Source organism: Mesoplodon mirus, assembly GCF_964341445.2.
Source record: "Mesoplodon mirus genome assembly, chromosome: 1".
Classification (NCBI taxonomy): Eukaryota; Metazoa; Chordata; class Mammalia; order Artiodactyla; family Ziphiidae; genus Mesoplodon; species Mesoplodon mirus.
The window spans coordinates 222,225,609-222,242,971 of NC_138976.1; the positions used below are offsets into that span (position 1 = coordinate 222,225,609).

The 17,363-nt window shown below is 35.3% G+C and overlaps 1 protein-coding gene across 3 annotated transcripts in view; it reads right to left on the bottom strand.

Moving 5' to 3' along the window:
- PBK (PDZ binding kinase) overlaps positions 1 to 17,363 on the bottom strand; it is a 29,112-nt gene that overhangs the window by 2,489 nt on the left and 9,260 nt on the right. For all 3 annotated transcript variants that reach the window (XM_082616628.1, XM_082616627.1, XM_082616626.1), the window contains exons 4-6: positions 12,638 to 12,780; positions 11,786 to 11,955; positions 9,305 to 9,434 (exon numbers count right to left, since the gene is read on the bottom strand). In XM_082616628.1, the coding sequence (XP_082472754.1) occupies positions 9,305 to 9,434; positions 11,786 to 11,955; positions 12,638 to 12,780 (443 nt within the window). The remainder of the gene's footprint in view (positions 1 to 9,304; positions 9,435 to 11,785; positions 11,956 to 12,637; positions 12,781 to 17,363) is intronic.

Sequence of the window (17,363 nt, forward strand, 5' to 3'; positions counted from 1 at the left end):
CATTTACTTAACATCTTATTTAATTCTCTCAGTGAAGCTTTATGGTGTTCAATAAAGAGGTCTTGGACTTTTTGCTAAACTTATTCTTGAATATTTTATGCTTTTTGGTACAGCAGTCTCCCCTCATACCTGGGGGATACATTCCAAGATCCCCAGTGGATGCCTGAAAACCATGGATAGTACTGAACCATATATATATACTATTTTTTTTCCTATACATACACACCTATGATAAAGTTTAATTCATAAATTAGGCACTGTAAGAGATTAACAACAACATAATAAAATAGAACAATTATAACAATAAACTGTCATAAAAGTTATGTGAATGTGGTCTCTCCTTCTGTCTCAAAATTATCTTATTGTACAAATTTGATGCCTTTTTCTTCTTAACTATGCACTTATCACACACTATGGCCATAACTTCTGCAGTTTGCGGTGTAACAGCAAAACTAGTATAAATTTCTTTTTCCTTCTTCACACTTTCATGGGCAGAAGATTCGTCCTTACTGTAGATCTCAGCAACCTCGGCATATGATTTTTTTTTCTTTCTTTATTAAATCGAGAACTTTCACCTTTTCACTTAAAAGAAGCACTTTATGGCTTCTCTTCGGCATATCTGAATTGCCAGCATCACTACTCTCTCACTTTGGGGCCATTATTAAGTAAAATAAGGTTCACCTGGACTCGAGCACTGCCACACTGGCAACAGTCATCTGATAACCGAGATGGCTACAGAGTGACTAACGGGCAAGATATGCTGGACAAAGGGATGATTCACTTCCCAGGTGGGATGGCAGGATTTCATCACGTTACTCAGAACAGCAAGCAATTTAAAACTTATGAATTATTTATTTCTGGAATTTCTATTTAATATTTTCGGACTGCAGGTAACTGAAACTGGAAAGCAAACCTGTGGAAACTGGAGGACAGCTATATTTGTAAATAGAAATCTTAAATTTTTCTTTTTTTCATTATTTATTTTGAATATATAGAAATATAATAGCTAACTTCATTTATTGGTTGTAGTAGTTATTCTGTAGATTCCTTGAGTTTTTCTACCTAAACAATTTCATTTCCTCCTCAATCTTGATGCCTTATACTTTTTTCTTGCCTTATGTTAATGGTAGGACTATAAGACAGTGTTTAACACTGGTGAGAGCAGGCACATAAGCCTTGTTCTGTAAGTACGATGCTGCCGAAGGTTTTTCTGTTAGATACCGTTTCTGAGGCTAAGTTCCCTTCTTTGTCTAGTTAGCAATTTTTATCATGAACGCAAGTTGGATTTTGTTAAATGCTTTTTCTGCTTCAATTGAGATGTTTACAAATCTCAAAACAGTTTTCAAACTTGTTAATATGGTGGCTAGCATAAACTTCTGAATATTAAAATAACTTTTCTTTCCTGGGATAAACTCTTGTTGGTCAGATGTACTATCCTTTTTATATACTGTTAGATTCAATTTGCTAATATTTTGTCAAGGATTTTTGCACCTATGTGAGTTGGTGATTTTCTTTTTTCATGAGTATTTGTCAGGTTTTGATATCAGAGTTATGCTGGCCTCAGAACAAAATGGTCAGTGGTCCCTACTCCTCTATTTTCTGAAAAATTTATGTAAAATCGGTGTCATTTCTTCCTTGAATGTTTGATAGAAATCAGCAGTGAAAACATCTGGGTGTTGGGCTTTCTCTGGGGGAATGTTTACTAGATATAGGGCTACTTGGACTTCCTATTACTTCCTATACCGATTTTGGTAAATTGTATTTCTCAAGGAAATTGTTCTCTTCATTTAAGTTGTCAAATTTGTTGGCATTACGTTGTCTGTAATGGCCTATTAATCTTTAAATGTGTGCAGGATCTGTAGTGATAACCTTTCTTTCATTCCTGATGTTGGAGATTTGTGTTTTTTCTTGATCAATCCAGCTAAGGATCTGTCAATTAGAAGCAGCTTTTGGCTTTATTAATATTTTCTCGTGTTTATTTTTTATTTCGCTGATTTCTGCTCATATATTTATTATTTCTTTCCTTTGACTTACTCTGGACCTGTCTTGCTCTTCTTTTTCTAGCTTAAGATGGAACATAAGTTATTCATTCAGATCCCTTCTTTTTTCTACTATAATCACGTACACAGCTACAAATCTCCCTCTAAGCCCTGCTTTAGCTATATCTCACACATTTTTGATATGTACTGCTTTCCTTTTTATTCAATTCAAAATATTTTCTAATTTCCCTTGTCATTTTCTTTGACACATAGGTTATTTGAATTTCCAAATGCTTGGGGTTTTCCTAGACATCTTATTGTTACTGGTTTCTAACTTAATTCCATTGTAGTCAACAAAGATACTCTATAATTTCTTCCATAATCTTATACATGTTCCTTTTCATATTTAAAAATCTTTACTTCTGCTATGACTAGGATACACTCAAACACAAATAGAACATTCACTTCAGAGTATATTGTACTAAAAATGGAATTTTTCAGTACTTGATTGCTATAATCTCCATTTCCTCACAAATAAGGTTAGAGTGAAAACAAACTGAATTAATATAATTCACTTTCACACAGGAAGTAGAAAAAAAAACACAGGAAGCCTGTTTAATGAAAGAAGCTTCTCTTCAGAACTAAAGGAAAGTCTGCCTTGAGGGTCTCAAGAAATTTACAAAGAAAGGGGAGAAAGAAGGAAACTAACATTTAGAGAACTAAAGGGGCAGACCAAGAAGGAAGAAATGAAAACACAGAAGTCAGGAAATTGAAGATTCCAGCCAACAAGCACTCATTCATTCATTCAGCATTTTGAGGAAATCTGCCTAAGAAGTAAGTAGGCTTTATCTGAAGATGAAGTGAGAACAATGATGCCAGACTAGAACAGTACCCAGCACTGGGTGGCCAGAACAAAATATGTGTCTGTGACAGCCTTTTTACTTAACCCAGCTTTAGGAGATAAAGTTTGGAAGGCAGTCATGTCCAGTATAAGCTGCTTGAAGTTTTCCCCCATATCACCTCACATCTAAGAGGCCCTAATGGAATGCATGACAGGGTAAAGAGTCTACAGACATGGTCCACATGGGCAGTGACACTGTGGCAATAAGGAAGGATTCATACCCCATTCTAAATAGGTCAAATTCCTACAGGGATCCGCCATGCTAAAGAGTAGCTTTCTAGAAGTCTGGGTCTAATACATCAGTTCCAATTGGAGACTCCAGCCAACCACAAGTGTACTTCCTATATGTCCACTTAACACATTTCTCCAAGTCTGTGCTTAGACTTTAAACATATTAGAAGTGGCTCCCCCACATACATTACTAATGAAGTTTACTTCTCTGTGAAGATAAATTCTTCTGACAAAAGTTTGATGAGATCATAAGTCAATGGTTCAGTCATTCCTTCTTGTCAACACAGAAACAACTTAAATATTTTATTGCCCTTTAGTACTTTCAAGGAGTTTAAGCGGACATTACCTTTTTCCATTCTCACGGACACAAACTGAAAACTGATGAAACTGGAGGTTCTGCCCATCCTTCAAGTCTCCGCTTAAACATTAATTATTTAGGGGGGCCTTTCTCAACATCTAGGCTGAGCTGTGGCACTGTCATGTGTACAAAATTCCTTACAGCGTATTGGTCATTGTACTTTAGTATTAGTTATTCAAGGACTGCTTTCCATCTAGATTGTAAGCCCTAAAAGGGTAAGGACTGTGTCTATCCTTTTTTCCTCTATATTTATAGTTCCTAGCATAACGCCGGACTGTACTTAGTATTAAAAATATTTGCTAAATAAATAATCAACCTGGAATTTACCACTGTTAAGATTTGGGCTTTTTAAAAAATACCCTGTGTATATTATAGTTATGAAATATGTGACTATGTTACCTATTAAAACACAAAACTTTTTAAAATTTAGTATTTTTTAAACTTCTCTTAATGGGTAGGTAAACACATACTTTAGGTGCTATTTTATCATCTGTTCATCTCACTTAACATATTTAGATATATTTCCATGCCAACAAATGTAAACCTATATAATTTTAATGGATGTATGGTATTCGATTGTGTGGTGGTACAATAAATAACACCATCCCTTCCTTATTGATGGACATTCTCTTACATTCTTGCAAAATCTATTCTGGTACAAGGTGTATTTTTCTAACACAAATTAGCTCATACACAACTAGTAAAAAAGATTAATTATGTGATTTTTTTCCCCAGTATGTTAATGTTATCTTTTAAGTAATTCGGAGTAAACTTCCTCACAAAGAAAAAGCCTTAGCCCGCAGAAACGCCTTCCCTCAGAGCACTGCTTTAAGAACTGCTGTGCTGACTATAACACTAAACTATCTGGTGAAGCTGAGAGTGCAGGTAAAAGAGCTGCCAAGACATTTCCCCCAAGCCTATAAATACTTTTTTGTTATTATTATAATTTTTTATTGAGGTATAGTTGATGTACAGTATTATATAAACTTCAGGTACACAACATAGTGATTCACAATATTTAAAGGTTATATTCCATTTATAGTTAACTATAAAATATTGGCTATACTTCCTGTGTGTACAACACATCCTTGTAGCTTATTTATTTCATACATAGTAGTCTGTACCTCTTAATTCCCTACCCTTATCTTGCCTCTCCTCCCTTCCTTCTCCCCACTGGTAACCACTAGTTTGTTCTCTATATCTGTGAGTCTGTTTCTTTTTTTGTGATGTTCACTAGTTTATTGTTTAGATTCCACATGTAAGTGATATGATACTTTTTTATTGAAAAAGCCAGATCAAATTTTTACTTTTAATGGAAAGTATATATCGAAAATAAACACCCTCACATTCACCTTCAAGGAAGCAGAAACCCAGGATTCATGGCTACGCAACACTGAATGATACTGGGTGCCAGTGGAGATGTACGGTGTTGGAATTTTTACTAGGATGGCTACTGTTTGGGGTATTGCTTTGTTTTCAAGGTTGCACGGGTTTTGATCCTTCTGTTCCAACTCTATTTCTTCTATAAGCCCAGTTCTAGCTTTTGACTTTTCCAGAAGTTAATAGACCAGGTTATTGTAAAAAAAAATACCTGCACTGCCCCATTACTTCTTTGGAGTGTGTTCTTGGAAGTGACATTACAGGATCGGAGGGCATAAACATGTTTCAGGGTTTTGTGTTTTGGAGAAATGCGTATCTCCAACTGCCCTCTGGAGAGGCTACAGCACCGTGGTGGTTACTAGTGCTGTACGTCAAGCAGTTCATGCTCTCCACTGGCTACACGCACAGAAGGACCACACTTTCTGGCCCGTCATGGCTGGGCGAAGCCGTTTGACTAGTTCCAGTCAGTGACCTGTGAAAGAAGTGACCGGTGTCATTTCTAAGCTGGAGCGTTTAATTGTTAGTGCAAGACTTTCTAGGGTGGCGCTGTCCAACAGACCTTTCTGTGATGATAAAAATGTTCTGTATCTGCATTGTCCAATATGGTAGCCACTAACCACACGTAGCTACTGAGTACTGGAAATGTGCCCAAAGTGGCTGAGAAGATGAATTTTAAAATTTTTTAAATATTAATTAATTTAAACAGCCATACATAGCTAGTGGCTACTGTAGTGGACAGTGCAGGTCTAGAGTTCTTTTTTACCTTCCACACAACAATGGCAGTATTCCATATAGTGGATGTCCTAGCAGCTTAGGTCCTAACATGCTAATGACATGGAACACAGCCCTAATGGACATGTAGCTTGAATAATAAGCCTTGGTTTAAGGCACTGAGGTTTTTGAGGGTCTATGTTACCACAGCAAAACTTACCTTAACCTGAATGATACACCAATTGCAACTTCTACGTAGTGTATGAGAGTATATTAATGTATACTGTTGCTCATACTAACATACAGAAATTTTTCAAAGAATTTTCAGTAGTCATGACTGTTTTTAAAAAAATGGTTTCTACCTCTGGTGTCCTTCTTAAGCCCAACATTAAGGAGATATTCACCAACAATTTTTTCTGCTTTTTTTTTTAACCTTTGATCTACAGGGATTAGAGTGTGAGGACAGAAAACAACTTTCTCTAAAATGACCAGACACCATCATTTACTGACTCAACTACCTCTTTCTCACTAATACAAAAATGTCACCTTTATCATATAACAAATTTTATATATTTGGGAACTATCTCTTGACTCTTATGTTAAAATTTTCTGCCTAGTTTGGCATGAGTATCACGGCTTTAATTACTATAGCTTTATAATACTTAACATCTGGTCAGGAAAATTCCTACTAACACTCTTCCACAGAATTTTCCTGGCTGTGTTTGAACATGTATCCTCAAGGATAAACTTTACATTCTCTTTGAAATGTTCTACAGTAACATAGAACATACTGGGATATTATAGAATTTATAGATTTTCTCATTCATTAATTTCTTTCTATTAGGGCTTCATTTTTTTTTTCTGATTTCAGTTGAATACTCAATTTCATAAAGGTTAAAGAATGAAAATGTTTTCCTTTGAGTACTTTTGACCATATCAGATAGGTTTTGATTTGTTCTTACGTTCTCATTATTTTCTGAATAGCGTGTAACTGGAATTTCACTTCTTTTGGCCAAGAACTATACACAATTATATTAAATTCCTGAATTTTTGTTTCCAACTGTACTACCAATTTCTATATTTATAGCTGAGGATAATGAATGTTAACCTTTAGTCTATTTTTACTTTTTGTAATCTGAGATTTTCTTTTGTAACCTAACTAGTATATGGTCAATTTTGATAAATATTCTAATGCATAGAGATTGAACTTATTATTTACTCTGATCTTTTACATCTTAGTTTTGTCTATTAGATCTATTAAGGATTGAGAAAATTATGCTAAAAATCTTATTTTTATTCTTTTTGACAATTTCTCCTTTTATTTGCTGAAGTTTCAACCTTGTACCAGTTAATTAGCCTAAGGGTTCAGCCCATTTCTATCTTTACTAATGATTACAGACATCATTATAAAGTCAATCTATTTATCTTGGCTTTTTCCTTCAATTCAACTTGTAGACTTTAACTAGAAATTAAGATGTACATAAGTTCGAAACAGTATCATTAGCCTTCCCTCTACCTTATATTTATATAAAGAGGTAAATTTAAATATTATTTATTAGATAATATGTTGAAAGCAGAGGCTTTCTCTTTAAGCCTTTTGCTTTTTGTTTTTGTTTCTCATCAAGAACATATCTTAAATTCCCTACAGTCTCTTCAGCAAGTGGTATTGGGGAAGCTGTACAGCCGCACCCCGTCACACGCGCTCATCATTCACAAAGCCACTCAAAATGGCTTAAACACTTAAACATAAGACAAGACACCATAAAACTCCTAGAAGAGACCATAGGCAAGACATTCTATGACATAAATCGTACCAATGTTTTCTTAGGTCAGTCTCCCAAGGCAACAGAAATAAAAACAAAAATAAATGGGACCTAATCAAACTTACAAGCTTTTGTACAGCAAAGGAAACCATAAACAAAACAAAAAGATAACCTACAGAATGGGAGAAAATATTTGCAAATGATGTGAATGACAAGGGATTAGTTTCCAAAATATACAAACAGCTCATACAACTCAACAACAATAAAACAAACAACTCAATAGAAAAATGGGCAGAAGATCTAAATAGACATTACTCCAAAGAAGAACTACAGATGGCCAATAGGTACATGAAAAGATGCTCAACATTGGTAATTATTAGAGAAATGCAAATCAAAACTGCAATGAGATACCACCTCACGCTGGTCAGAATGGCCATCGTTAAAAAGTGTACAAATACATGCTGGAGAAGGTGTGGAGAAAATGGAACCCTCCTACACTGTTGGTGGGAATGTAAGTTGGTGCAGCCACTGTGGAAAACAGTATGGTGGTTCCTCAGAAAAGTAAAAATAAAATTACTGTTAGGATCCAGCAATCCCACTTCTGGGTGTATATCCAGACAAACCTATAATTCAAAAAGATGCATGCACCCCTATGTTCACAGCAGCACTATTCACAATAGCCAAGACATGGAAACAACCTAAATGTCCATCAACAGATGAATGGATAAAGAAGATGTGGTACATATATACAATGGAATACTACTCAGTCATGAAAAAGAATGAAATAATGTCATTTGCAGCAACATGGATGCAACTAGAGATTATCATACTAAGTGAAGTAAGTCAGAAAGAGAAAGACAAATACCATATGATATCACTTATATGTGGAAACTAAAATGAGACAAACGAACCTATCTATGAAACAGAATCATGGACATAGAGAACAGACTGGTGGTTGCCAAGGGGGAGGGGCTTCGGGGAGGGATGGAGTGGGAGGTTGGGGTTAGCAGACGTAAGCTTTTATATAGAGGATGGATAAACAACAAGGTCCTCCTGGATAGCACAGGGAACTATATTCAATATCCTATGATAAACCATAATGGAAAACAATATTCAAAGAAGGTATTAAAAAAAAAAAAAGAAAGAACATATCTTAAATTCCCTGAGAAGAGAATGGTCAGTATTGACAATAAAGAGAGAAGAATGAGGTGCGGTGGGCCAAGGGGCAAAAAGCAGAAGACAGGCCTTAATTAGCACCCTTCTTTCCTACTCCCACTCCAGTTTCTTCCAGCAGTTTCCCAAATCTTGTCACTATGCTGATGCTAAATGAATTCCTTTACAAAACCTTATAAAAATTTTGTTTTCTATTCCCAGATCTTTTACCACTTAAAAATCTCAATCCAGGTTAGAAACAGTTCTCCACATTTCTTCAATTAAAATATATGCTAATGAGAAACCAATAATTTATATTGTGTGTGTGGCAAGAAAGGGGGCTAGAGGCTGAGTAGAAGAGAGACATAAAAGAAGGGATTTTTTTTATTGTACACTTTTTATTCATAGTTTTTGATTTTTGAAGAATGTGAACTTATTACCTTTTTAAATATGTAAAAATTAGAAATTTAAATACTGTATAAAAGCAATTTTAAAAATTAGAATTCTTGGGACTTCCCTGGTGGCGCAGTGGTTAGGAATCTGCCTGCCAACGCAGGGAACATGGGTTCGAACCCTGCTCCGGGAAGATCCCACATGCCGCAGAGCAACTGAGCCCCTGCGCCACAACTACTGAAGCCCCTGCACCTAGAGCCTGTGCTCCGCAACAAGAGAAACCATCTCAATGAGAAGCCTGCACACCGCAACGAAGAGCAGCCCCTGCTCGCCGCAACTAGAGAAAGCCCACATGCAGCAACAAAGACCCAATGCAGCCAAAAATAAAAATAAATAAATAAATTTATTTAAAAAAAAGAATTAGGATTCTACTTACCAGTCATATTTTCATCCAACGGTAGAGAGACTCCTACATCACAGATTTTAATTGTTTCAAAATCACCTTTAATAACAACATTTGAAGACTTTATATCTCCATGAAGCAGTTTCTTGTCTTGGTGCAAATACTAAAAGAGTGGAAAATTAAACACATCTGAGCAAAAAATACAAACTAATTAAAAAAATATGGTAACTCTCAAACAAAAATAACAACTTGAATGCCCTTCCTAACCTACAGGCTTATATCTGTCCATCATTTCAAATTATTCGAAGCTAGAGAAGGGACCATCCCAAGCTATCTTGGTCTGCTATACTGACCAGAAATCTGAAAGATTCCTTGGAAACTGTCTATTTATAGATAAGCTAACTTTTAATTTTCAAACCCACCTCACATACTTTTACATCAAAGATGCTACTGCAGATTTCAAAATATACTACAATTTTACTTGAGGCTAGTAATTTTTAGAAATAATTTTGTAATCTTCACAATGACACAGGGTTTCCTCAAACAAATTGTTGAGATAATGCTACAAATAATTCACAAGCAGAAGATGAAGGAGTAATGTAATCTAAGACTATATTTTGCTTTACACATTAACTCTTTCTTAGAATTGACAAGTGATGATATTCATCCATAATCAAAAACGTCCTGCAAAACTGTTATTTTTTCAGTCATCAGCATTTGGGCATCTACTGTGAGCTGGGCCTGAAAATGATGCAGAAACAATTCTTGGTATTAAACTTGGAACACTTACTGTGCTTAATTTAAATGTTGCTGACCATAAATTGAATATGCTCAAATATATTTATAATGTAATTTATTAATTCCATTATACACATTTAAAATAATTATTTATTAAATAATTCAAATTATTTAGTTAATCCTACCTATTTAAAATCAGTTTTTCTATACACATATTAAAATATATTTAGAAATATTGCCTTTTTCCAGTTTCACATTTCATGAAACAACTTTATTTGAATTCTTAACATGCAACTCTGACATCAGTATCATTACATAATCTGTTTTTTGAGTCATCCAACAATTTTCTGGAGCCATAATTACTTAAGTTATTTAGGATAAAGAATTCTTTTTATCTCTACTTATTTCTTACAGTATGTCTACTCAAAGGCACAAAAATTTGTTTGCATAACATTGAGAGCACTTTTTTCACTTGACCTATAGATGTATATTCACCATGTCCAAAACTTAGTATCCCACAAAAAAATCTTTGAAAGGCTTGTTTATAGCAACAGAGGGTTAGAGTACACCCCCAGGAATAAAGACTAAATTTGTTTTAAATATATTAGTCCATTTAACTAAATCTAACACGCAATCTCTATAAGCAAAACTTCCTGACTTGGGTTATTTAAGGCTATGTGAAGGTGTGAAGGCCTCTAACAATACTTTGCTGATCAAAATAAATAAACAGTGCACTCTTCAATGTGAGAGATTCTATAAAGACTTTAACTTAAAGCAACTCACTCTTTGGGGAAAAAATTCCACCTTGGAATTAGGTATATTAGTATCTGTTCATCGACAGATGAATGGATTAAGAAGATGTGTATATAAACACACACACACACACAGTGAAATATTACTCAGCCATTAAAAAGAATGAAATAATGCCATTTGTAGCAACATGGATGGACCTAGAGATTATCATACTAGGTAAGTCAGAAAGAGAAGGACAAATACCATATGATTATCACTTATATGTGGAATCTAAAATATTACACAAATGAACTTATTTACAAAGTAGACACAGACTCACAAATACAGAGAGCAGACTTGTGGTTGCCAAGGGGGAGGCTGGGTAGGAGAGGGAAGGATTGAGAGTTTGGGATTAGCAGATGCAAACTACTATATATAGGATAGATAAATAACAAGGTTCTACTGTATAGCACAGGGAACTATATTCAATATCCTAGGATAAACCATAATGAAAAAGAATATATAAGTATAACTGAGTCACTTTGATGTACAGCAGAAATTAAACACAACATTTTAAATAATAAATAAATAAAGTATTTAGTTTCTTCAGGTCCCACAAAAGTCATTTAAAATATAATAGCATGGGATTCCCCTGGTCATCCAGTGGTGAAGAATCCGCCTTACAATGCAGGGGACACAGGTTCAATCCCTGGTCAGGGAACTAAGATCTCACATGCTGCGGGGCAACTAGGTCAGCACGCCACAACTACTGAGCTCACGCCACAACTACTGAGCTCACGCCTCAACCAGAGAGCCCGCATGCCGCAACCTACAGAGCCCACATGCCCTGGAGCCCACATGCCACAACTAGAGAAGAGAAAACCCGCATGCCACAACTAGAGAGAAGGCCACCCGCTGCAATGAAAGATCCCGCATGCCTCAACAAAGATGTCGTGTGCCACAACGAAGACCTGACGCAGCCAAAAATAAATAAATAGATAATAAATAAATCTTAAAAAAATATATATATAATAGCATAGTTACCTTTAACCCTCTTGCCATATTCAAAGCAACTTTTAAAATTATGGCTGCTGGAAAAGGATCTCGGCTATCTCTATTTCGTTCTTCTATTAAGTCATTCAGAGACTTTTCACCTCCGTATTCCATAGCAAGACACAGACTACCATCGCTAGCTTTAGTGAAAGCACGGTAACCTTAAAGAAAATACGACATTTTGTTACTGGAATAGGGAAGAACAACAGTATTTAAGTTTTTTACAGTAATGTGACCGAATACAGATCTGGATTAACACTGTCAAATATAAAATGAAATAGCTATTATTTACAAAACTCATTCAGTAGATCTAATTTAAAATGCCTTCAGTGTTTGCCAATAGTATCACAAATTGAGATATTTTTTAATACTCAATGCCTTCCTAAATATAATGGTTTCACCAGCCCTACTTACATTAAAAATGAAAATAAGGAAATTATGTAAATGAATATCATATTACACTCCTGAATTCTCCATAGTACCAGCACCATAAATGACTATATGTACTCCCATGAAGTTTTAAATATATACTTAAGCATCTAAAAATATATACTAATTTTTTTTTTTTTTTGGCCAAGCCATGCGGCTTGCAGGATTTTAGTTCCCAGACCAGGGAGTGAACCGGTGCCCCCTGCAGTGGAAGCACAGGGTCCTAACCACTGGACCACCAGGGAATTCCCACTAATTTTTATTTTAGAATGTTCACATTAATTTGATTCTTGCCAAACTCCATCACTACCCTCTTCATTTTTATTTATGAAACCAGTTAAGATATTATATAAACCATTTCTGGATAAACAGAATACTACACCAGATACTGTTACCAAATAAATCTAAACTTACCTATAATGTTTGGATGATTAAGGTTTTTCAAAATCTTAGCTTCATCAGTTAGTCTCTTTTGATACATACTCTGATAATCATCATTACATCTAGGATTAATCTTTTTCACAGCCCAAGGAGAATGAGACAAACCTCTTGGAGATCTTAAAAAATAATTAATCAAAAATGTACAGAAAGATTAATAACCATAATACATTTCAAATGACTAATAAGAACTTCCAAATTTTGAAAAGGACTTAATAATAATTTGTTGTTTTTTTAAAAAAATTAGTTAAAATATTTTAGACTATCAACACTTCTGTTATACATCCTCTTTAATTGGGTACTTATATCTGATAAATCTATTGATTACAAGAGAAGTCTGATATCTATTACTGAAGGGAAGGGTTAAAAAGAGAAAACTAAAAGGAAAAAGATGAAATGTTATAAATTTTAAATTTCAAAATTACTATAGTATTTTCTAATTTTTTCATTCAAGCATGTCAAACTACCAACTACTCAAAAAGCATTTAACTATAGGTACCAAATATGAGTTACAGAATGTTAAAGTAATAAACACTAATACCTAAGAAACAACCTAAAGAAGATATACATTTGGCTCAGATATAACCATGCAAAGAACAACAGACTGTTCTTCACCTACAAATACTGTACCTCTAACAGACTTAGCAATTCATCTTATATACCTCTCACCATATACATGTGTTTAGGGAGATAATAATAAACATAAAAATAAGAAAAAAATGTAAATTTCTATTTTCTAGGAAGATTCAGCTGTTTTAAGAATATTTAAGGTATAAATGTTTCGAGGCCTAAATAAACAAACAGGTAAAACGAAGTCAGGGAACGGTTTGTTCACCTGGTAAGGTAGGCGTTTATGAGTATGGCAGATTACAAAGGACAAAGTATATGCAGCATATGGGCACAAAAGCTAGTCAAAGAGCCTCAAAAGTTAAAGATTAAAAGTTCAGGGCCTCCCTGGTGGCGCAGTGGTTGAGAGTCCGCCTGCCGATGCAGGGGATACGGGTTCGTGCCCCGGTCTGGGAGGATCCCATATGCCGCGGAGCGGCTGGGCCCGTGAGCCATGGCCGCTGGGCCTGCGCGTCCGGAGCCTGTGCTCCGCAACGGGAGGGGCCGCAACAGTGAGAGGCCCGCATACCGCAAAAAGAAAAAAAAAAAAGTTCAACCATAAGATGGTAAAACAACAGATTGAACCAAGAGCCCATTTAGCTCTGTACTATCTCATGAGCACAGCTCTATGATTGCAGGACCTCTGTTTAAAATCAAAAAACATGTATTCAAAGGATCACTAGATTTCTTAATTCATATATATCTATCATGCATAAGTTTATCTAAATTATTCTTAAACCTCCAGTTTTAGATAACAATAGCATTTGGGGATACCTCTTCCATCTCATTTAATATGAAAAATATATTTTTCAAGTTTCAAGGGGTACCCCATAGCTCTCGATTATTTAGAATTCAGTGAGCAAGTCCATCTTCACCTTTTCCATAACATATCCTAACCTACAGAATGACAAGAATGTATTTACAAAATCTGAATAAAACTTTTCCAAGTTAAAAGTTGGTTCACTAAAATACTAATAAAACAGGCAAATTTCTCTTGAGACTGCACAAGGAAAAAAAACAAAAGGAGACACAAATATTGCAAACAAAAATGGGGACATATTCAGCAGAGATTTAAAAATATATAAGTGAATAAATACTAAAACTTTTAAGGCCAATATATTTAAAAGACAAAATGGACAAATTTGTTTTAAAAATCTAAGAAAACTGATAAACGAAGAAATGTAATCAAGAGTTTAAAATTTTCCCTCAAGAAACACAAAACCTAGATAATTTTATAGGTGAGTTTACTAAATTTTAAAGGAACACATTATTCAATCCCATACAAACTGTTCCAGGGAATAGAATGAAAAGGGACTATGAGTCTAATATAACCTTAATAAAAAAAATCAAACAGGGACAAGGAAAATCACAAGGAAAAAGGAAAGGAAAAGGAAAAATCACAAGCTAATTTTACTTATATCAGAGATGCAAATATTCTAAACAAACAGTAAAATGAATCCATCCATTGATTAAAAAATAATAATACATCACAACTATGTTGGGTTTTATCTAGCAATGCAAATTTCACAGTAAAAAATGCAGACTTCTGAATTGAAATGATAGCCTGAACATACACATATAATTTTGATCCCTCCCAGGCACCTCTAAAATAAAAACAAATGAATATTTTAAGACATACACCAACCGACAAGGATGGAAAGAACGAAGAGGAGACAACAAAGTCTCGGAAGCTTGAAAAGCAGTTGAAAGTAACTGACTTAACAGGCCCAATGAACTTCTTGAAAGTTGTTTTAAAAGCAGGTGCGTTCCTAGATACGATCCTCGACTCTGTATCAGCAGGCAGTTGCCCATCCTCTATCCCCCAGCTTCTGAAGATGGAAGACTGGCTTTGAAAGGGGAAAAAAGCAGAGGGTCTTTAGCCTAAGGTTGACTGACATAGTTGAGAACCTGTGAACCATACAGGAAAAGAGTAATTCACGACCAAATGCACCCTAAATGCTCAGTGAGTTTTCACACGTGTATATACCTGTGTTATCAATATCCAGATCAAGATATACAACATGTCTAGCATCCCCACAAGACTAAGGATGCCATCTTAAAAAGGAAAACTTTCAGATAATTAATTAAAAACAAGATAGACAAAAATGAAAAACTCAATGGAAGTATCAGAAGATGAAGTTGGGGAAATCTCCCAGAAAACAGAACAAAAAGAGAAAGAGAGAATAGAAAACCAGACCAAAAAAATAAATAAAATAAAGGTAGATCATAGATCAGTCCAGTAAATCCAATATCCAAATAATAGGAGTTCCAAGACAGAGAACAGAAAAACAGGGGTGATGGGACTTCCCTAGTGGCACAGTGGTTAAGAATCCGCCTGCCGGTGCAGGGGATGCGGGTTCGAGCCCTGGTCTGGGAAGACCCCACATGCTGTGGAGCAACTGAGCCCATGGCCACAACTACTGAGCCTGTGCTTTAGAGCCTGTGCGCCACAACTACTGAGCCTGCGCACCACATACTGAGCCCGCATGCCACAACTACTGAAGCCCGTGTGCCTAGAGCCCATGCTCCACAACGAGAAGCCACCGCAATGAGAAGCCCACACACCACAACGAAGAGTAGTGCCCGCTCACCGCAACTAGAGAAAGCCTGCACGGAGCAATGAAGACCCAACGCAGCCATTAATTAATTAATTGACTTAAAAAAAAAAAAGAAAAACGGGTAAAATGATCAGCAAAGTAATTTAAAAAATAATTTCTCAAAAATTTCAGAACAGGAATTTTCAGTTTCCAAGAGGCCCACACCCATGCATGCGATTGTGAAATTACAGTGGGAGGGACAGATAACATAGAACAGATATATAAAAAGAATCCGTAGTCAGAAGGGCTTCAGAATTCTCAACAGCAACACTTGAACAATGTCCTCAAAATTCTGGAGGAAAAGTACTTCTGAATGAGAATTATAACCCAGAAAAACAAAAAAGGCCATTCAAGTATGAGGGTAAAATGAGAACGTTTTTAGAAATGCAAATTCTCAAAAATGTATCTTCTGTGCATCTTTTCATGGGGCGCTACCAAATGTCCTCAACCAAAATGAGATGTAAACCAAGAAATACTAAGACATGAGATACAGAAAAACAGAGGATCCAGTTCACCAGAGAAGCAAAGGAAATCTCTAGGCTACAGGTAAAGGAAAATCCCAAGCTAACAGGGCCACCCTGAAGACTGGGAGGCTCAGGCAGGAACTGCTGTTTCAATCAGTCACCTGAAGCTTCCTAATTAAGTCACATACAGTATAGCTTTGTTAACAACACACTTCACTTTATAAAAATATTATTTAAAAGGGAGAAAAATGAGACTAGCCATGAACCTGTGAGAAATTTTTTCTTTCAAAATAACTTAGACAAGAGTTTTAGACATTAAAAAATGAAAGTTCACAAAACTTATAGCATACAAACACACAAAGGGGGTGTTTAAACTGCAAAAATGCTTCAAGAATACCCACTTATATATAACTGCTATGCTATTCTCAATTCATTAGCTTTTTATTACAGTATTTCTATTCAGAAACAATATAAACCTAGAGAAGCTAATGATGTGCTGGGTTGGACTAGTCAGGGTGATTCCGAGAACACATTAAGCAATATGTAATGGCTTAATTGTCTGCCACTTAATAAACATGAAACTAGGTACAGAGTAATGAATAAAACAAACAACTTTTAATAAAATGTGTTTGTTGTAATGTGTAATATTATTAGCTATTAGCCCCTATTCTATTTCATTTTTCTTTTAATACGATTTTCCTACCTTAAAATCACATATTTGTCCTTCTTACTTAACAATGATGACATAAGAAATAAAACAACTTTTACTTCTTTAGAAGAGAGTATCTTGAGAAGGCAACTCTCCAGACAGAAGGGATTAATAACCACTGATATCCCCCAACACTGGCATCACACAGGAACCCCTCTCCCCTGTCCTCTTCCCTTCTTAAACAAGCCAAGGAAAAATTACAAGGTAAATTACTTCTCCTTTAATAATCCATCAGGAGGAAGCTAGGAGAAAAGTATACCAGGCAGAGCTCTGGCAAAGTTATGAACATACCCCAAATCTAAATATTTGAATTTTCATATTCCTTT